This window comes from Cottoperca gobio, chromosome 11 (assembly GCF_900634415.1).
Source record: "Cottoperca gobio chromosome 11, fCotGob3.1, whole genome shotgun sequence".
Classification (NCBI taxonomy): domain Eukaryota; kingdom Metazoa; phylum Chordata; class Actinopteri; order Perciformes; family Bovichtidae; genus Cottoperca; species Cottoperca gobio.
The window spans coordinates 18,920,356-18,943,074 of record NC_041365.1 but is presented as its reverse complement, the minus strand read 5'-3'; the positions used below and the strand labels follow the sequence as shown (position 1 = coordinate 18,943,074).

At 41.8% G+C, this 22,719-nt stretch overlaps 1 protein-coding gene across 6 annotated transcripts in view; it reads right to left on the bottom strand.

Moving 5' to 3' along the window:
• Nucleotides 1-22,719, bottom strand: part of gabbr1b (gamma-aminobutyric acid (GABA) B receptor, 1b) — a 138,312-nt gene that overhangs the window by 23,051 nt on the left and 92,542 nt on the right. For all 6 annotated transcript variants that reach the window (XM_029442596.1, XM_029442599.1, XM_029442597.1 and 3 more), the window contains 6 exons: nt 20,896-21,141; nt 20,706-20,769; nt 17,481-17,558; nt 7,228-7,378; nt 4,978-5,110; nt 1,836-1,952 (listed from right to left, as the gene is read on the bottom strand). In XM_029442596.1, coding sequence (XP_029298456.1) covers nt 1,836-1,952; nt 4,978-5,110; nt 7,228-7,378; nt 17,481-17,558; nt 20,706-20,769; nt 20,896-21,141 — 789 coding nt within the window. The remainder of the gene's footprint in view (nt 1-1,835; nt 1,953-4,977; nt 5,111-7,227; nt 7,379-17,480; nt 17,559-20,705; nt 20,770-20,895; nt 21,142-22,719) is intronic.

Here is a 22,719-nt window from a genome sequence, read left to right as displayed (position 1 = left end):
CAATAACTGCTGAGTACCTCTCAGAAATGTTGTTTATATGGAAGAATTTGCAATGACCAGGCAAATGTTGGATTTTCTAACCTAATATTTATTCTCTCTCTCTCTCTCTCTCTCTCTCTCTCTCTCTCTCTCTCTCTCTCTCTCTCTCTCTCTCTCTCTCTCTCTCTCTCTCTCTCTCTCTCTCTCACCCTCTCTTAAACTAAACTGTGTTGAATGAACTGTCTGACCCCCACCAGCCCTTTAACTAAAGGACATTAAACAATCAGAAACTGAGTTTCCCATGAAACCTGTGACTCATACATACAGCATGTTTATGTATATCAGCTGTCAGCCCACTGCTGACAGTTAGTGGGATGCTTTTAAATAATGTGAAATTAATGAAATGACTATTTAGTGAAAGTCCTATGTTGCAAACAGAATTTTTAATTTAATCAACAATGATATGACAATCCAACAGATGTTTTTTTAAACCATAAGCCATATTTTCTCTGAATCTTAACCAAGTGTTTTAATTGCCCAACCTCACCTGAACCTGGTGCCTGGCTGTCCCCCATGCAGTGGATAGATAAGTCTCACATATCTCCCACTGAAAGGTTTAGGGAAGCGGCAGTGAAATATTAATGTATATTTGCCAAACCAACCACCTAATTCTCATCCTTGGATCCTTCTACCTTGTAAAACCAAAACATAGTGAAAACACTTTGGACAAGACATAAAACTGTGTGTATGGTCCAAGTTGTGTTTTAGTTTTACCCAAACCTCTAACTTCTTATCTTATCAATAACATCTAATAAACCCTAAAACTGGGTTTATTCTTGCCACATCTAGATTTAATGCAGCATGGCATTAAGTGAGTTAAGGTGAACTAAATCAGTTTTGACACAGCCCTCGATAAAAGAATCCCGCCTGATAGGCTTTCTCCAATTAAGGATATTTTCTACCCCAGTCCAGATCGCAGACGCCACGTCTGGCACGAGCACGGAAGGGATTGTCTACACCGGTCCTGCAAAGGAGCAGCCAAACTTTCTCTAAACTTTGCAGTTTTCCTGATCCAGGATTCTTTTAACTTAAGCCACTAAATCTTACACACAACTTGTGTTTGTGTGTGTGTGTGTGTGTGTGTGTGTGTGTGTGTGTGCGTGTGCGCGTGTGTGTGTGTGTGCTTAGGGTAGACAGGTGTTGGCAATCAGAGCAGAGGGAAGGACAGCAGTGACGGTGTCTAGTGGCAGTAAATGTACAGTGTATGTTACCCAAGAAGTTCCTGTGTTGCTTCCCAGCTGCTGGGTAAAAATGAGGGGAGAGTCTGTGGGATTACAAACTCTGACAGCACACTACACCCAGACTAGGATGCAAAATGTAGATTAATATGATTATTCAGTAGCTGCATGGATTACAATAACAGCGTATCTGTTGCGTGAGATGTCAGAGCAAAAAACGTGTCTGAAACACTTGCGGTCTGGAACATCTTGTATGACATGTCCTTTTACATGTAGGAGACAGAAGAGAGAGGAGGGGGGTAGGGGATGGAGAACTAGGAGAGGCTTTTTACCAATTGGAAGAGTTCTCTGGCCCGGCAGCATGACAAATAGATGCTACACAATGCTCAAGGGCAAGCAGTGGACCAACTATAGAAACAGGGCAGAGAGTAAATGTAAAAAGATAACACATGATTGGGGAATACATCATCTCCGGCAGTGGAGCTTGCCCTTGAAGGGGATAATGATTAAGTAAAGCCTAACACCCCCCCCCCTTGGCTTGGCAGAAATGCTCTGGATGGACTTATTTGTTAACTCCTGGAACATAAATCCATAGCTTCAACTCCTTGCCACATTTACCTTCCTCTTGTCCTTCTTCTCATCCTTCTTGGTGAAGACGGTGTGGACCCACCAGATCTTGGTGAACATGCTGCCGTAAGCGAGGCTGAAACCCAGACCAAGCAGCCAAAGGCGAAACTAGCAGAGAAGAAAATAAATGAAAGATTTCATAATTAAACGGATTAATATATCAAACAGATAAATCAAATCATCTCCTCCGCCAGTCCCCATCATTAAGCCCTGTTTGAGTTTAATAGCCTTTCAGAAATGACCTTGAAATGAAAATAACGTCTAAGGCTGGCTATCTCTTACCCTATCCTCTGTAATACAGCAGGGATGCTGTATGTCTGCCTTTACTGTGGCGGTCAAGAATCACACAGCTGTCAACATGAGCTTAAAGACTCAAAACTACACAACATTTCTGGGTTTAAACTAAAGATTTTCTTCTCGATTTGGAATCAACATAATTTTCCTGGCTAGCTATTAAGCTACATCCATAAAATGTTCCAAGAGAAAGATGGCCACAAAGATTGCCATGAAAAACTTTAGGGGTAATTGCTCTGAGCAATCGCTACTCTGACTCTGGTGTCAAGTGAAACAGACATTGGCGAGACTAATACATCACTACTTAGTGATTGTCTAGGATCTAAATATAATAACCCCCATAAACATAAATTGGCTCTTAAGAACACAATTTAAAATTGAATCAACTGAAAAAAAGGCAAATCAGTGTGATTATCAGGATACATCGTTTACCATTAAGGTTAATTATCTCCTTGAATATATATATGTATAAGGTATATATAGTGGGACCCAGATACACACATCTAATAATAATAATAATAATAATAATAATAATAATAAATTGTATTTATAGGTGCACTTTTCATTTGAGTAAACAAAACTCAAAGTGCTAGAGAGTAAAAATTATGAAGCAGAATATACATTTAAAAAACTTTTTATTAGACAGACAAGACAACAGATGGAGGGTTAAAGTCTAGCAGAAGGCTTTGTTAAAAAGATGGGTTTTTAGGCCTGTTTAAAAGCATCCAGTCTGTGGTGTCCTCAGATGTTTAAGGAGAGCATTCCACAGTCTGGGAGCAGCGGAGCAGAAGGCGCAATCTCCCATGGTTTTGAGCTTGGTCCTGGGGGGTAGGAGGAGGTTAGCCTTTACAGAACGGAGGTTTTTTGTGGAGGTTTGTGGGGTAAGTAGTTCTCTGTGGTAGGATGGAGCATTTCTGTGAATGCACTGATGGGTGTAAAGGGAGATTTTATAATGAATCCTGAGTGAGACCTGGAGCCAGTGCAGTGATTTGAGGATGGGTGTGATATGTTCGTACTTTCGCACTCTCATCAGGATCCTAGCAGCGCTGTTCTGGATGTATTGCAGCTTCTGGAGGTTTTTGCTAGGAATCCCGATGAGAAGCGCATTGAAGTAGTCAAGTCTGGAGGAGACAAAGGCATGGACAAGCTTTTCAGCATCTGACAGAGAGAGTGTGGGGCGGAGTTTAGCAATGTTTTTGAGGTGGTAGAAGGAGTTCTTGCATGTTTGTTTGATGTGAGTCTCAAAGGTCAGGTGAGGATCCATTTTAACACCCAGATTGGTGACTGTTGATGAGAGTGAAATGTTCTGACCGGAGAAGGTGATGTAGGTTATGAAGGAGGACTGGACCTGATGTGGGGTTCCAACTAGAAGGGCTTTGGTTTTAGTGCTGTTTAATTGGAGGAAGTTGTGCTTCATCCATGCCTTTATCTCCTCCAGGCAGGTAGTTAATGTGGATGATGGCAGAGGTGCAGAGGGGGTTGGGTTAGTTCTGATGTAGAGTTGTGTGTCATCAGCATAGCAATGGAAAGATATTCCATGCCGGTTGATGACACGACCAAGGGGGGACATGTAAATGGTGAAAAGGGTGGGGCCCAGGACAGATCCTTGAGGGACACCACAGGTGACAGAGTGTGTTTGTGATTTTGCCACTCCCAAGGTAACGTGCTCAGTCCTCCCGGTGAGATATGAGGTGAACCAGTTTAGGGCTGAGTGAGAGAGTCTGATTGTAGAGTGAAGATGGTGGAGGAGGATGTCATTTATCAACGGTATCAAATACTGCAGTTAGATCAAGGAGGATGAGGAGAGATGGAGATCCGGCGTCAGCTGTAATCAGCAGATCGTTGGTGACACTAACCAGAGCAGTTTCTGTACTGTGGCCAGGGCAGAAACAAGACTGGATTTTTTCAAAGAGGTTATTGAAGTTGAAGATGGTCCTGAATTTGAGTGGCAGATACTTTTTCCAGCACCTTGGATAGAAATGGCAGGTTGGAGATGGGTCTGTAGTTGGCAAGGACATCTGGGTCTAAGGTGGGTTATTTTAGGAGTGGTTTGATGAGAGCAATTTTAAAGGGGATGGAACATGACCAGACTGGATGGAGGGGTTTATCACTGTAGCGATCAGAGGACTTATGGCACAAATGTTAGATTTGACCAGGGCTGTGGGAAAGGGGTCCAGGGCACAGGTGGAGGGTTTCATCTTTTTGATGATGGCCTCAATCTCTTGCTGCGAGATGTCAGTGAAGCGGCAAAGAGGCTGGGTAGGTCCAGGCTGGGGGTTGACAGTCGGGACTGGCAGAGCAGCGGAGTTGGAGAGGAGAGAGCAGGATGGTATCTACTTTCTTTCTAAAAAATACAATGAAATTATCACACTGCTCCTCTGTGGTGTCTTGGTGTATCTACTGTCCGGAGAAGTCTGGCCAGAAGTGGTCTTCGTGGAAAGGTTGCAGCCAAAAAGCCAAACCTCCAACATAGTTGAGTCGCTTGGCCTTGTTTCCATGTCGGAGGTTTGGCTCTTTGGCTCTTCCAAAACTCTTCCACAAAGACTACTAATGGCCAGACTTCTCCGGACAGTAGATGGGTGTACCTGGGTCCCACTGGTTTCTGCCAGTTCTGAGCTGATGGCACTGCTGGACATCTTCCGATTTCGAAGGGAAATTATAATTTTGAAAGCATTCTTAATTTATAGCATTTTTTCACACATGCCAAAAACCTTTGCACAGTACTGTATGTTTACAGTATATATATATCTTAGCAAACACAAGTAAGAAGCCAAAAAAGCATTTAATACAGTTGCGTCCAAATGTTTGTCCAATGTTTTGAGCAACTTTCAAAGTGTACCTGGCAGACGACGGGGAACTGACGCCTGTGGACATGAAGACCATCGATGCCCAGAGGGAAGACAGCAGCCAGAGCCATCATGCAGCCCACTGCAGTCATGTTGTTAAGGTAGGGCTGAGAGTTCTGAATGTACCTGGAGAAAAAGCAGAAATACATATATTTCTGTTTTTGTAAATATGTACATAAACAAACAGATACACAAACAATAGTCTCATACCATGGTGAAAGGAATAGATAATAAAGGAGGTAGGATAAAGAATATAACCGAATTTTGGTCCTTAAAGCAGAATAAAGTTAAAAGTTAAAGTTAGTAAAATTTGTAAACTGTATCATTATCTCACACCACAACACACTTTAAAAGACTCCACTTGTTTTTACCTGTTAATGTCACCTGACACAGATTATGTTCTTCAATTTATAGTTCAAACACTTCCAGGTGTTTACTGTCTTCACCTGATATTTTAAATACTGTCAGTACTGACATTGTAACAGCTTTCTTCTCTTACTCTTCAATGGACATTTAAACAGCTTTCAGTTAAACCCTTTTTAAACCAACTTTTTTAGAATGATTCCCTACATCCAGGCAGGTGGTTTCAGTTCACCCACAGTTGACATCATGTCTGCTTATAGTGTTTTGTCAGAGTTTCGTCACTGATGCATAGTAATGGCTCTGTAAGTGCCGGTATAAGTGAAAAGCCCACACTGCATTTAGCATGCAGCAATGACTTTTTACAACTTTTGACAGTAATACAAGCAGACGTTATGTTCCCTGAGATGGAGTGCATACTCTAGCAGGTTTCAGGTCTTCAGTAGACTCTCATACTATGATGAAAGGAATGGATAACAATGGCTGCCTGAAAGAAAGGTCAACTCTTTCATAGGATATACAATGCTGTAATGTTATAGGAACTGTCCCGTTTACTCAAACGTGTTGTGCTTTCATCGAATACACTTCAAGTGCTTTTACCTTAATAAAATTATACGGCCGGCATAAAAACAAATATAAAGTGCATAAAAAACTCACCATTACGCTGAATTAGTGGGAGCCCTGAGCTTGTGTCTCGCATGAGAATCACCTGAAGCGATAAACACGTATTTTAAGTAGGACTCCTGATATTGTCTTTTAAATGCCTCCTCATTGGGTCTTTTCCCTTTTCTCTTTAGAGTCGTTTGTTTTCCACTCACTGTTGCTTGTGGGCTTAATGTCAAGAGACTATAGACGCACAGACAGATGTATCCGATGAATCTTTCAAAATAAAGGTTTTTATTTTTGTATTTGTTATTTTAATGGCCGATCATCAGGCTGAATGACAACAGTTCAAATTGAGCTTGTTAGGTAACACTGTGATGTTTACAGTTATGTTGATCAATGTGCATTGTTCTTGAGAATAAATAAATAAATTCAACTGTCAGCATCACACATCCTTCACTGTAGATTACCACGAAAAAGCATTCACTCATTCGCACCGGAGCTCCGACAGCATACATATTTCCCCAACGGAACCCCGAGCGCCCTGAAGTTTTTTGTTTTCTTCCTGCCTTGCACATTCACATTCCCTCCTCCCGCACACACCTACAGAGCGGAGGAAAGGGGATGATTGAACTACGCACCAGCTATAGCACAAGCACCCCCCCTCCAGGTGTGCCTTGAGATTTTTGCTTGGTCTTTGGTGTGCCTTGGCCACAGAAAGGTTGAAAACCACTGATTTAGAACCTCCAGTTTGGACTGGTTATACTGCACTAGCTTGTCATTTTGTCATTTAGGCCCAGAACCCATAATAAAAAAAATGTAAAAGACAAAAATGTATTAATTTAAAGAAATTATGATTATTAAATAAAATAGTTGTTCACCTACCTTAATTAAATTGCAGTAACACTTTAAGGCCAGGTACCATAGGGGGGAAACAATAATTTAATTGCATCAAGATGTAACTTATCCAGACCCAAATAAAAGACTTTAATGTATTATGTCTTTATTAAAAAAACGTATTTAAAGACTCTGGAAATGAGTGGCTATTTCTTCAAGGAATCGGTGTGTACATTGTGGTAACTACTTATTACACATCTAGGGGATTTTGGTTTTGAGTGTAAGTAAAATGTAATTTTGAAGAAATGGCCATGGGAATGTTCAGGGTATTTATTGCTATTGAATGTTCGGGTCTTTAGTGCAGGCCTTTGAAAGCGTGCCTGTTCAAAGTGGGCCGACTGCTTGGCCTCCGATCGATGCCTAGTAAAGGTGAGCTTTTTTACTTGACATTGCTGTTGTAGATGTTGAAGGTGAGGCAGACGATTCCCAGCAGGATTCCCAACCCAGCAAAGACAGACACAGACACAAAGATCTTCTGGGACAGGTAGCGAAACTCCTCGATGACCACCGTCTGGTCTGCAGGGGGTCCTGAGCCTAGAAGACACAGAGGTGATGATGAGAAGGATTTCGAGATTGTAGGAAGAAGAAGAGATGAGTGACAGAGGTGAAGACACACTTGTGAAGGCATTAGTAGAGTGTTTGCTCTCACTACCGGTCTAACTATCAGTGCAGTGTCCAGCCGTGCCTCAGCCTCCAATGTCCCTTTGATGTTTGCAGTGAATCACACACAGCCACTTAGTGTGTGCTCAATTACCAAGGTTCATTTAACGGGTGCAGACACAGTTCAGGATTGAGAAAAACACTTTCACGTGACTTCTACTTTGATCCATTTTACGACTTTACAAAGAAACATTGTCAAGGTCTGTTCAATGATGCACAATGCTAATTTAAATGGGACTGTACAAACCTGAGAAATGTATGCTCATATGTTTTGCCGTTATGGGTCAAATAATATTATCACCTATGATTTTGTTTTTTTTGTTTTTCTTATGTAGCAAAATGGTACTATAACTGCATTGTGTTGCAGAACCCTGTGTTGTACAATGATAACAAATGATCCTTGTATCCTTGATATAAATCTATAGATTGTTTAACCAGAAAGAATGTATTCAAAGACATTATCTCAAACTCGCTTATATCAAACATCTGCGTGGCTTGCAAGCTGAGTAGGATCTGAAGAACAGTGAGTTGTGATGAGACCTCATGGTGGACAAGTGATGAACAGCAACTGAAATAAAACAAAAATAACAGACATCTTTACCTAATCAAACACATTATACATTTCCATAAAAGGGATCTAAATTATTCTACAGATGAACAACCCCACAGGGAAACACCCATGGGTAACGTGCAAGATTGAATGAATCTGTTAAGAAACATCATGTTTTGTATCATTGAAGTCCTTCTGTCAGCCAGCGCAAGTGGAACACTTTATTATGTGAATGCAGAACATGTAAAGAGTTTATATTTGGCGTCCAGGCTCGGACCTCTTCACTTCCCACAAGCAAACACAAGGCAAGAGGTTTGGAGTCGCCACAACATAAATTGTATTCTACTTCTTGGTTTTCTCCGGCTACATGTAAATCAGGGTCAGTCTTGAATGTGCTGGTAATGCACCTGAAGTTGTTTGGTAAACACAGCTAACTTTATCTTTTGTCAATAACTCATATAACGGACTGTGACGAGGGGCACCAAGGATGTAAGATGTGTTTCCCCGCTGCTCCTGAGAATGTGACTTAATTTAGTCAATCACAGCACGATTCTGGTCATTTATTGTTGGAAAACATAAAACATATACTTAAGATTCATTGTATGTGACTTTTATAAACCAATACACCCCAAATGTCTTCTGCTCGTCTAAAATCCGAACTACCAAATTGTGAAACTACTAGAGGAAATACTTTGACTGGATGAGAGGCCCCTGCTAGATCGAGCCCATCGCACGCTGCTACTACTAGGTCGTCCTCAGACGGGCCCTCCATCGGTGCTTCCAGTCATCCCGATCCTCCATGTATCTGGCTAGCTCGCCAGTATTTTCTGCTCCCGCATCTTTCCTGAGTACATCCACGTATGTTATTGCGGGACGCCCTTGCCTGTGTGTTGGCTCCCACAGCACAAGTTTGCTGGCTGGCAGCTCTTGGTGTCTCTGGCAGTGACCTGCCAGCCTCATTCTCCTGACCGCTGTTTTCTCACCCACCCTTAGCGGCCCCCCATACAAGTGCGTGTTGGTGACATGCTCATCCTTGTTGATGCCAAGTACCACACGCAGCATTCTCGTGTAGCACCCATCTAGGGATTTCTGCAGGGTGGGCTTCAGGGTCAGGCATTATAATAATAATAATAATAATAATAATAATAATAATAATAATAATAATAATAATAATAATAATAATAATAATAATAATAATAATTTGTATTTAGAAAGCGCCTTTCAAAGCTAAAAGCAATCGCAAGGGGCTAAAATGCAGGACAACAACAAAACATCAACAACAACAGACATAGGATTTTACGGAAAGGCTTTTGTGAAAAGAAAGGTTTTTAGGTCCTTCTTGAAGGAGTCGGTGGCCTGTGGAGCCCTCAGGTGTTCTGGGAGGGAATTCCACAGGGCGGCTGAGCAGAAGGCCCGATCGCCCATGGTGCGGAGCTTGGTCCTGCGGTGGTGGAGCAAAGTTTCCATGTATGCACTGATGGGTAAGTAGGGAGGTTTTGTATTCGATCCTGAATGCGACAGGAAGCCAGTGGAGGGAGTGGAGAATGGGTGTGATGTGGTTATATTTTCACACCCTCATCAGGATCCTAGCGGCGCTGTTCTGGATATATTGGAGCTTTTGAAGGCTCCCGCTTGGAATCCAGATGAGGAGAGCGTTGCAGTAGTCCAACCTTGAGGAGACAAAGGCGTGGATGAGTTGTTCAGCATCTGACAGGGCGGAGTCAGAGAGTCCGATGGTGTAGTGGAGGCGCTGAAGCAGGATCTGATGGTCGACCGTGTCAAACGCTGCAGTCAGATCCAGGAGGATGGGGAGCGAGCGTCAGCCGCCATCAGACCAGAGCTATTTCGGAACGGAAACCGGACTGGAATTTCTCAAAGAGGCAGTTGGCTTTGAGATGGTCCTGAAGCTGGGCTGCAACTACTTTTTCCAATACATTTGATAAAAATGGCAGGTTGGAGATGGGCCCGGATGTGAGGACATCCGGGTCTAAGGTGAATTCTTTGAGAAGAGGTCTGATGACGGCAGTTTTTAGAGAAGACGGGACATGACCAGTCTGGAGCGAGAGGTTAATGACTTTGGTGATCAGGGGGCTTAGAGCACAAATGTTGGATTTTACCAGGGCTGTGGGAAAAGGGTCAAGTGCGCAGGTGGAAGGTTTCATCCTGCAGATGACGTCCTCAACCTCTTGCTGAGAGAGACGCGAAGAGGCGGGAAAATCCCAGGCTGTGGGTTGACAGCAGGGACAGACTGAGCGGAGGAGCCGGAGAGAAAAGAGCGGATGGTGTCGACTTTAGTCTTGAAGAAAGTAATAAAGCTATTGCACTGCTTTTCTGTGGTGTCGGTGTGTGAAAGAGTTTGTGGCCTGAGGAGATGACTTATGGTGGAGAACAACTGCTTGGAGTTTCCAGGGTTTTTATTGATGATATTGGAGTAGAACTGTGTCCGTGCGTTTCTGAGTGACTCTGAGTAGGCTTTTTGGTGTTCTAATCTATGAACACTGAGTCCAGATTGTGTTCAGTACACGCCCAGCTGCCTTCATGTTCCGTAGCTCTGAAGTGAACCAGGGGGCTGAGCGTGAGAAGGTGACTGCCCGAGTTTTCACCGGAGCATTCACTGCCATACAGGAGAACAGACTCCACTGTTGCATGGAAGAAGCTAAGTTTCATTTGTCGGGGGAGTTTGGAGTTCCACACACAGGTCATGCCGTTCAGAGCCCTCCATGCAAGCGCCTTCCTCACTTTAAGGTCTTGCTCGGACGAGTTGACCCACGAGCCCAGGTATTTGAAATCATTGACTTCCTTTAGAGCAGTGCCTCCTGTTGTTTTTAGAGGTGGATGGTCCAGGGGGATGTTATATGTTATGGTGCGGGACAAGCCCAAAGAGGGAGATACACCCCGGCCATTGTCGTAAGAGTACTCTACTTTCACATTCACAATGAGATTCTACGTCAGGCCGGAGAACTCTCTCCTCAAAGAACAATTTGCTATATCTGACCCCTGGCGTCACATTATTCATTTTTTTCAAATCACACTTTCACTCACTAGATAATAGAATTCTTCCATCTGTAAAATCAATTTCACATAATGCAATAGTTATTTCTGACCATGTCACTATGAATATACATTTGACAGGATCTGATAACAACCGTGCTCCATGGCGTTTCAATAACCGTTTACTTTCAAATAAAGACTTTGTGGAATTTATTTCCGCGCAGGTAGATTTTTTTCTTAGTGTAAATAAGAGTCCCGATATATCCGCATCGGTGCTATGGGAAAACTAAGAGGGAGAAACTTAGAAAATTAACAAAACACATTGCACAGCTGGACACAATTTATGCCACCTCTCCTCCAGATTTATACAAGGAGCGCCTCTCCTTACAGACTGAGTTTGAGGTTTTAGCTACGGATCATACAACGGAAATGCTACTGAAATCCAGATATACTTATTACGAGCATGGGGACAAGGCCAGCAGTTTACTAGCCTATCCACTGCGACAGGCATTATCGTCCCACCAAATCCCCCAAATGTGAACATCTTCGGCTTAACGATTGATCCTAAGGAAATTAATAATGAGTATACTTCTGAAAGCACAGCTGACTCCTCACACTTGGATAGTTTCTTTAACTCTCTCGATATTTCAGATTTCTGTTGAAGAACTCACTACAGCAGCTAAATCCATGCAATGTGGCAAATGTCCAGGACCAGATGGCTATACTGCTGAATTTTATAAGAAGTTTTTACACAAATTAGCCCCCATTTTAATTGACATGTTTAATGAGTCATTTGACTCTCTTAAATTGCCCCTGACCCTCACTCAGGCCTCAATCTCTCTCATTCTAAAAAATAATAAAGACCCCCTGTCATGTGCCTCCTTTCGTCCCATCAGCCTGCTGAATGTATACTTTAAATTACTATCCAAACTCTTAGCTTTGCAACTTGCAATTCTGAATAATTAATTAATAACCTTATTTTTATTTATTTATTTATTTTAATTTTGACCTGAAGGTGAGGCTTTTTTTTTATTAATTGTTTTATGTTTTCTGTGAGATGGGTAATATGACAAAGCAGACTGTTTGTGTTTGTTTTCGTTTGTTTTGTTGTCCTTTTTAGTTGCATTGTATTGTATGTTGTTGTTTTGTATTGTATTGTACTCCCATAACATGGCACTGTCACCCACAACTGCTTTATCACTGTTGTGAATTTGTGTATAAAAAATAAATCAATAAAGTTAATTTAAAAAAAACCTCAGGATGTTTTCAATGTATCAAGAATGTGGGCTGCTTTTGTGTGGTGTCGTTTTGTACACCTACTGTATGTGTAAATTGTGTGCTACTCAGTGATTAGCAGTGACAGGGCTGCAAACTGTTACCACTCCATGCAGTCTTGGCTACCGCTCTACAAAGATGTTATCGAACAAGAAATCATGGCAACCCGGCTGAAAAACAGCTAAGAAGCTAACCCAGTTACGCTATTCCACTTCCCAGAATGCTCATGGTTGATGTCCGGTAGCAGGAAAACAAGACTCAGGCTAAACCAGCTACAGGACTGCGTGGCTCCATCGTGGCATCCTGGATCCAGCTGTTGCACTTGATGGGCGGACAGAGCGCAGGACTCCGAGGGGGCGAGAGGATGTGACTGTGTTCAATGATCAATCCGTGCTCAAACGTCAAAATTGAAGGACAATGTTTCAGTCACAGACATAGGTGATGTCAAGCTTTATCCCGTGGTTTTCCGTGTCTATGATCCAAATGTTGGCAAAATAGTAGTAGTGCTGCTCAAATGTCTACTGGAGAAGGCATCTACAATCTTGTTGAAAAGCAGGAATATCATAGATTAACTGTGTTAGCTTTGCAGCTGGAAGTGCTCTTTACAGAAACAGAGAACACCAGCTGACTGACGAGGACTTATCCGTTGGCTACAAAACAAATGTATTCATTGAGAGGTAACCTTCAGCTAGGATAATTCTTCAGAAGCGCAAGGACTACTTCACAACAACAGCAGATTACATGATCTCCAAGTTCCCCTTAGGGCATAAACTGCTGCAACATGCTGCAGTGGTAGACATGAATAGATACCAAACGGCCATATTCTCTTCTCTGGTGTATTTTATGGGCAGGTTCCCTTGTCTCTTGCCCAAGAAGGTGACAGTGGATGATGTTGAAGAGGCGTTTCGGCTGTTTCAAGCCTGAATAAAGGTATCCTTTCCAAGAGGGCTAATGAGGCTTGGAGAGAAGGAAGTCATTTCCCCCCCCATTCTAATCCCACTATGGTCTCTAGTCTTGTTTTATTTCTTTTTTTTTTTACCAGAAATACTCTGCTACTTTCCTAAACTAAAGCAGAAATGTGATGAGATTTAGCTTCCATTAAATTTACATTCCATTTACAACATGCATGGCAGAGCATGTGTATGTGTGTCAGTGTTGCCTACTTTGCTGCGGTATTAGAGCATCTGAAGCCCTCGGCAATGCAGTGCAAGATCTGTGAGCCTTGGCATGTTTGAATGAGATGTTAAAAGCAGCCATGCCGTCAGAATAGTATCAGTAGCTTCTTTTGCCTCACAAATGTGCTGGTTTGTATTGCAGTTGAGGATCTTAGGTGTCACACTTCAGAGTCTGATGCAGAGGATTACTTTGAGAATCATACTTCAAAAGCATGGTGTTCTTTATTCATACAGCAGCCATTTTTGGATACATGTCATATTCAGGGAACACACCATAAAAAAAAGATTTTTTTAAACTAAAAGTGGATTAAAATGATCTTAAATTACCGTCAAGCTGACGCATATCTTTAGAGGCCTACCCACTGTAGTGTAATGCCTTAATTTATATTTAGGGTGACACAGAGTGAGTGCACCCCACTCTGGCTGTGACAGAGATACACTCCTCAACATAGGAGGAGGAAGCACAAGGATTGGATTAAATGCAGTGGTCCACTCCAGTTTACATTGCTCCTGATACCAAAACAAATAAAATCTTGTGAGCATAAATGGACTACAACCGGCAGTCTGCAGCTCAAAGATGACACGGCTGCAGCTACACTTTCAGAGACACCATGGCGACTGCCGGATTCGGAGATGACGGAGAAACAACAGAAGAGGAAAATCCCGCTTCCCTGAAGTCACCGTGTGGCAACATTTTGCCTTCCCTGTAAACAACAAACTTGTCGTTGACAAAAAAACCTTAGTGTGGTACATTCCCCCAACAATATGGTGATTATATCACACTTGATACCATGTAGCCTATCTTTTTAAAGAAGAATTTGAAGTGTAATCGACAGTTGTGAGGGCATAAAACCAATGATCTGTTGATATCCACAAATCAAGACTCCATAGTCTAACAATGGCATAGCCGTCTTGAAAATCAAATTGAATCATGACGTTAATACCAAAATACTTTTCAAAGATACACATCTTTGAACTTGGATTGGAGTCTGATTAAAGGTGATAGATTATACATCAAGGAGACATTTTGACCTGTGTTTATACTAGAGGAAAGGTCATGGGGTCTCTAGAAACATTATAAAGAATCCTCTTGGAAACCGGGCGATTGCTACCAAATGTAATTTAAATCTGGCCAGTAGTTGTCACGGTAACTTGTTCTGGAAAAGATTATGCAGACCTGTATGTACAATAGAGGGCAATGACACTGTTCCTGCTCATTTTAAAACTTTAAACTTAATAAGAAAAGCAAAATGTCACTATAGTACACATCTAATTGGTCTTTTCAGCAGGCTGACCCTGATGTAAAGCGCCAACAAGCTAAACTAAGATGGTGAACATGGTTTACATGTTAGCATGAAAATGTTTTCATTAAGCTCAAAGCACTGCAGTGCCCAAGTACAGTCTCACAGAGCCACAAGCAGGCAGTAGACTCTTATTCCTGTAACCTTGAAGGATACCATCCTAGCATTACAGAGAAAGAGAGAGAGGGGGAGTGAGAGAGAGAGAGAGAGAGAGAGAGAGAGAGAGAGAGAGAGAGAGAGAGAGAGAGAGAGAGAGAAAGAGAGAGAGCGAGAGAGTGTGTGTGTGTAAGCAAGAGTTATTTGGGAAAATGTGTTCTCCAACACTAGCACATGGTGGAATCGGGACAGTATGTTACCATGGCGACTGCCCCCAGAAAGGTTACCCAGGCAATATGAGAGAGTCAGTGATGCAGCAGTGGTTGTCAAGGAGACCAAAAGAATGAGTGAGGAGAAGAGAAGCAATTGTGGACAAATACTGGGAAATGAAGGTGGGCGAATGGAGTTGAGAAGAGTTAGAAAGATACAAAGAGACGAGAAGATGAAGAAGGGATTAGGGGAGAATGGATTGTAAAGAAAGGAAGGGGAAGTATAAAGAATCAATGTGAGATGGGAGGAGAAAATGGGATTTAGAGGAGAGAACTGGTATATCTTGAAAACATTAGCAAGTAGCAACCCATTTATAACAAAGTCCTGGTCACCTTGGCGGCATGATTCTGTCATGTCACTGCCCTGGCTATTTGTGGTGTTCACTGCCAGGAAGGACACTGCTGAACATCCATCGTGGCAGGAAGAGAGGAGGACATCGTGTGCCTTTGGGTGACTGGCTGTCACACAAAGGGAATTGGCTTTTTGTAACGTATTACTCAGCTCGTCCACTGTCCAAGAGCATCTGCTGACTTCCAAACACAGTCCAGATGGCCCAGACAGTCTCACTAAGGGCAGCATGACCGCAGGGTCAAACACCAAAAACACTGACACTTCTTCTGGCCACTACGATGACCTTGCCGTCTGTTGGCTTGGTTACAAAAACTAGTTTCTGCCGCACCACCAGTAATGTATCAGTGCCTACAGCTTTTCAGTCACAGTAGACAGGAGTGACGTCAGACACTACCAGGGGACATTACAGCTTGGCTCGTGTCTTCACAGCTGAGATGTCAACACTTCAGAATCAGCAGCTTAGTTTTCAGAGGATTGGTGAGAAATGGTTTGCTGTGATCATGGGATTATAAAAAGCAACACCTTAAGATAGTTCCAAATCATACTAAAATGAATAGAACGTTTTGGTTTGTTTAGAATGTAGGACAAAATGACCACACTATTGAGTACCTTCAGAAATGATTAGCAGTTATATAAAATACACATGATTTGTAGGGAGGTACTAAAGGCACTGGAATGGTCCTATACTGTAACTTCTCAAATAACACCATATAAAGCCAGTATTCAATCATGTCCCTCAGGGTTTGGGGTTATTACCTGAGTCCTGTCAGACTCACCACTCTGCCCAGAACTCTTACTTTACTTTATGTGCACAGGTAAACATGGAGGAAGTCTTGACTTTGTAATTTAAATCTAAAACCAAAGCAGATCAGAAAACAGGAAGACGTCTAACTAAAATATAACAAAACATATTCTAAACATAGTTATCTCTTCTAGTGAGGTAAATTATGGACATCACTTGAGGATTTACAGAATATATATATATATATATATATATATATATATATATATTTGTATTAAAGGGACAAAATGGACATTCCAAAGCACTGCTATGGTCCTTCGAAATAACCACTGACAACATTGTAATATTATTTCCCAAATAATGCTTCCACCACCTCTGCCAATCAGTAACCACCTATTCACCTTGTTTAGTTCTAGAATAGTTGCCCCAGGTCACTCCCACCTCCCCTATCTTGAAACAATCGATGCAATACTGACAGGAAATCCAATCAGCTGTGTCTGAGACAGCACTCGTTAATAAACAACTGAAGGTCGATCTGTATCCGTCACCCCCTCCCTGCCATCGACCATTACATCACTCGATTTGTTTACAATTTCACAGACGTGCTAAATCCTGCACAGTTTTCAGAGCATTAACCACTTTTAGATCTGCATCTTGTCAGCTCGAAGAGACAGAACTGACATGGACGCACACATAGTTCCCTGTGTGCCGATCAGGGAAAGCAATTTAATTCTCAAAGTCAAGGTCACAGGGCCCAATCCCATTACATCATCACCCAGATTGCTTTCTCCTGTTTTGTTTAGACTGTCAACTAGCATCTTCTATTTATTGCATTGCTGTCATGGCTTTGAAGTGGTACTCATGTTTATTCAGAAAATGGAATACAATCGTCGCTCCATAGCACATCTGCCCATCACAGCCCTTAACTTTGGCTATATTTGCTGCTGCATCACTCGGGTGTCTGGTGATCTGTAAAAAGTCACATGCTAAATTAAACCTGACTGATTGATTGATGAACATTCACAGCCAACCTTGTGTGTAAAGAGTGGGAGGGGGGAGGGAGAGAGAGAGGAGAGTGCAATAAAGGAGGAAGGAAAGAGGAATTATAGGGAGAGAGGGTGAAGCTGCAGGGTCAAATAAAACAGGAGATTAGAAGGTAGAAGGACTGCAACAGACAGTAAGAAAGAGGAAAATAAAGGATCTGAGGAAGATGAATGTTCCTCACCTATCCACTTGTCATTCCCATACCACGACAGATTGCCTTTAGTGCTGTCGTAGTATCCAATCTTCTTATAGCTCCCTCCTGTGTGAGAGAGAGAGAGGGAGAGAGAGGTTAGACTGGGCTCCTGTGTCCCTGACTCTAATGAATGTTCCACCAGTTAGACTTTGGTATCCAACCTCAATACCAACCGAAATGTGTGCATAGCAGTATCAACAACTGTTAAATAGGAAAAGTTGTCAGTTGCCCATTTTATACTGTATTTTATAAAGACAAACTTCTTGCACAGCTTGTCTAAACACAATTTTGGACAACAGAAGTCAAACATTTGAGAATTTGAGCTTTTGTGTTGAATGGTAAAGCGTTATGAACAAAATAATCTTTGTATTTCTCAACATAAGGTATCACAAAAGTATAATTATGATAGCTGTATTGAAACAATATCCAGCCATAGTTATATCCCAGTGAATTATTTAATACAATTTGTACAATTGAAAGAAATGAATGACCTATAATGTCGAACTGTTCCTTTAAGTACTACGCAATATTGTGACTAATCCCTTGTTGGAAAAAACATACAAAACACTGTATACTGTTTACAGTAAAGCAGCTTCACTTGTACAAAGACAGCGCCTCAATAAGTATGCAGTTCACTTCAAATACAAATGTTTTTCTTCTGGGAAATGTTGTTTCTTGTTCTTCTGCTCTAAGAACCAATACACTTTATGAGATATTTCATTAATGAAATCCAACACTTTAATATCCCAGTGTCCTAGCACAGGGAGGCACACCCCAGGCACATCTAACACTGGACTCCACTCCAGCAGTCATAACACATTATCCCTACAGCCAACTAACATGAATCTATGCAGGGCTCATATAGAATTAAAAGCCAGCTCTGCAGCTCTTTGCATCTTTTAGCCATTTTAAGTTAAATGACGTGGTCATTCAGCCTGCACATAAAGCCTAATGTTGGGTTGGACTACAAAGATACAGTCTCATCAATAATACAGGATGTGAAACCAATCCAAAGACATGAGGCCTGAACTCCCTGGAACACTGTTACTTCCTGGAAAAAAGACTCAAATCAAATCAAATCACAGTGGCAGAGTGGTTCTCTCTCCATAACAGGTAAGCTACCAGTTACTATACTGTATATTATATTATAATATAATATAATATAATACATAGCAACATAGCAACATGTAAAACATATATAATATGATGTATTATAAAATAAAATTATAATACCAATAAAAATAGTATAATAAAATATAAATCATATTATTGTATATCCAAGTATCCATGCACACTTTTGCACTACTGTACAGTGCACTACATTGTAACATATTAATACGATTAAACAGCTGAAGCTGACCAGTCACAGTTTAGGTAGTACACATACATACAGTAGGATCCTCCAGGTAGCTACAGATTCTCCCTGCATACATACATCTGCAGCAATTGACAGAGAAGCATCTGTCTTCAGAGGAACACAATTGTCCACTATTTCCTTGTCTTTTTCAAATCCTTACAACTTCTTAGTACTACAACTGTGGTTCTGCAGACTGTAGCAAAGCCAATTAATGTTTATGTTGAAAAGCTGACAAGAGGCTTGAATGAGCATTTTATTTCCATGTCTATCTTTCCCCTTAGCTTAAACTCGACCAAAGAACTGCCCAGGGCCAGCACGGTTCCAATTACCATCAAACAAATTGTAGCTCATCACTAACCCTCCCCTTGTGGGATGATGGAGGCCAGCACCAACAAAGAAAATCAGCAAAACAAGCTCCACTGTTAATCAGTCCTATGAACGCAGAGATCCTCTAATAGTCCCAGATCTCAGGACTGTCAGAGAAACATAAAGACAGTCTGAATAGAAGAACACAGGCTCAGTGATCAAAAGGCAGCCAGCCAGCCAGAGCCTCACTACAGATAAGACACTACCATTGCCATGTGATTACTCAGCCACCTCTATCCTATTCCATGAAGAACACAGTGACGCAACCATCCAACATGAATCTGGTTGGCCTGCGGGTTCATTTGGAGTAATAATTGGATTATTGTGGAAGAGAAGTTGTAATGTTTTAGTGGCTGTGGACTTATGCTGAACAACAAAGACACAGTTAGTGTTTCCCGACATAAACAGGACAGAAATCCATCATAAAACACTTCCATTGACACTGAATGCACTTTTTTGAGTCAGTAAATTGTAAGCAAGTGACTGTGCTGTGGATCCCAGTCCATAGTACTCATGCTAGCAGTAGTTGTTCCTGAGAAAAATAATAATGCCCTGTAGACAAAGGACGAAAAATGTCCTTTAATCGATAATGTTGCCTTGTATACTAAGCCCCCAAAGTGAGAAGGCAACATCATGTTTACATCTGGAAGCTTAAAGTTCAGTTAGTAAAAGGAACATGGTAATTGCAGGCATATGATGGAACATGAACTCTGATCTCCTGCATGAAGCAGATGCACTGCTCCCCTCCCACACTGTCTGAATGTTCTGCCTTTTCACAAATCATGAGGTTTGGAATCATTTACTAAAGACATAGTTCTGAGGGACAGTCGGCTGACTGCAGACATCACAATTAGCTTTACATACAGTATGTTACTATGGTTATATGAAATCTCAATGCAAGATGATTGTGATGCAAAATGATTACCTAGGCCAGGAGAACCCAACTGTTTCTGACGACCCAAATCTTTTCTTCTGAAATGTTTCACAACCACAGACATTTCTTTACTATTCCATACTTTTTTATGCCAGAGAGTGATTGTTGGGGGCTGAAGCTGACATAGGGCAAGTAGCGGGGTCCACCACAGGGGTCCCATGGCTCACACATACAGACTTTCTAATTTCCCAGTTTGAACATCCTCGATTCCTTTCCTCGCATCGTGGACACAAGAAATGTGAGCGGAGGAAGCGGAAAGGAAATCGGGGATCCGAGGAGAGAGGAGTCTGACAACAGGAATTATAACCTTTCTATTTTATTGTGTGAAGCTCTACAAATGTGTGCATGAAAAGTGATATACAATACAATACAGTGATCATGTTTATCTATATGACAACATAAAATACAGCAAATTAGTGCTGAATGCAATTTGCCAAAGACAATTTGGTGTCAGCAGCTGGTTGTTTGATGGAAATGATGACGTCACACATTGTATCTAACAGGCTGATTTATTTGAATGAAATACATTTTAAAGCAGCGACATACTGTGACATACCTTGAAGCTGTTCAATAAGAGTCCAGGCCATTCGAGACCCTTGAGCATCAAATACAACATGACCCTGAAAGAAAAAAGGCAGACTTTTAATGTTTGAACATCCCGCTCCATCATTCCCACTCTATTATCAAGCACTCTCATCCCTTTTTCACTTTCTGCACATCCTCCCTCCTCTGGGTTTTGTACTTACTGAAACTCCTTCGAAGGAGCTGGTGTTAAGTGCTCGGTAGATCTCAGCTGTGATATCTCGGTTGTTGTAGTTGAAATCTTCTAGCCGGTGACCCTTTGCCTTTAGGGGTCCTACAGTCTTGTTGAGTGCCAGAGCTAGAGCCCACACAGCGTCGTAGGCCAAGGGGGCCTCCTGGAAACCTCCTGTCTCCTCTGGATTTTTACCCCCGAGTTTAGACATCAGCTTGTCTATAAACTCCTGAGAGGTCTGGAGAGAAGATGGCGAGAGATAGTTTGGTTACAAATTATGTTCAGGGCATTAAATCAGAACATCTGGACCAGTTGTCTTAATGTGTTGATTGCACATCTGAACATTTACAGTAAAATTATAATAACATTGACTGTAAATTCACTTCTCCTTTCTGAAAATGAGTAAGAACCTTTATGGGTAACTCAAGTGGTATTCTGATGAAGGACTTTCTGTTTATTTTAACTTTGAGAGTCATTTTTGAAATTTGTATTAAATGAGGCTGCTCTCTTTGGCGGCACACAACATGTAAGAAGTGTAACTTGTTACGTTGCAGGCTTAATTAAGAGCAAAAAAGAAGTCTAGAAAACTGCCTTAAAAATTGAATTACAAAATGATTTGTTTCATGGCAACATCAATATAAATAGTTTCAAACATGAGCGGTCAGACGGGGTTGTAAACAAGCCAAGGATTTATTAAGATTATCTAAACTACTATATTTGGATGTAAAACCGTGCACACAACAGATGATAATCCCTCACTGCACAGGAACACCAGCAGTGCCCACAATTTGAGCAGGTAAGGTAGGTCAAAGGAAGCTGGTCTGTAAACTGTGCGACATGTTTACAACGGAAAGTTTGGGAAATGATTTTACAGTGCATCTTTGCTTTATTATTATCGTTAGCCTGGGTATGTTAGAAACCAACCGTCGGATTGCAAAATAGTATTTAGCTGTTCTGAATGACCACACTTGAGGGCGGGGTGAAAAGTTTGCTGTCATAGAGAGGGACGAGAAGAAGCAGTAATTGTGACAGAATGAATGAATGAAACCTTTACTGCCCCGAAGGGAATTTGCTTTGCACAGAGAGCACAAAAGAATATCAAAACAACATCAACAACCTTCCGTGACAGCACAAAGCCTAATATAACATAAAAACATGATCATCATAAAAACATTATAAGAAAACATAAATGGAAAATAAATAAAGGACTTCAGATGCAAGTTAAAAAGGTGCAGAATTTAGACAAATGACGCCCATGTTGTTAAGCAGCTGCATGGTACAGAAGATGTGATGTCTCTTAAAGTCTGCATCCTGGGCTATACCTGCGTCCTGAAGGTAAAAGTTTATATTCAGGTCATTTTGCCACCCAGTTTTACAACCCTGTCCAGTTTATTCACCTGCATACACCTGGGGAATCACTGTGAAAGTGGACATCATTGTAGGTTTCTATAAGATACAAAAGTTTATCGGGAGCAGACCCTCCGTTTCTCCATCCATCCATGCTCCGATTCTCCGGCAAATCGCTCCATCATCCCCTCACTCGTGAACAAGACCCCGAGGTACTTGAACTCCTTCACTTGGGGTAAGGGCTCATTCCCTACCCGGAGTAGGCAATCCACCAGTTTCCTGCTGAGAGCCATGGCCTCGAATTTTGAGGTGCTGATCCTCATCCCAACCGCTTCACACTCGGCTGCGAACCGATCCAGTGACCGCTGAAGGTCACAGACCTTCTCCTCCACGACTACGCCTCGATATCCTGTCCATGAATATCACTAACAGGATTGGTGATAAAGCGCAGCCCTGCGGAAGGCCAATA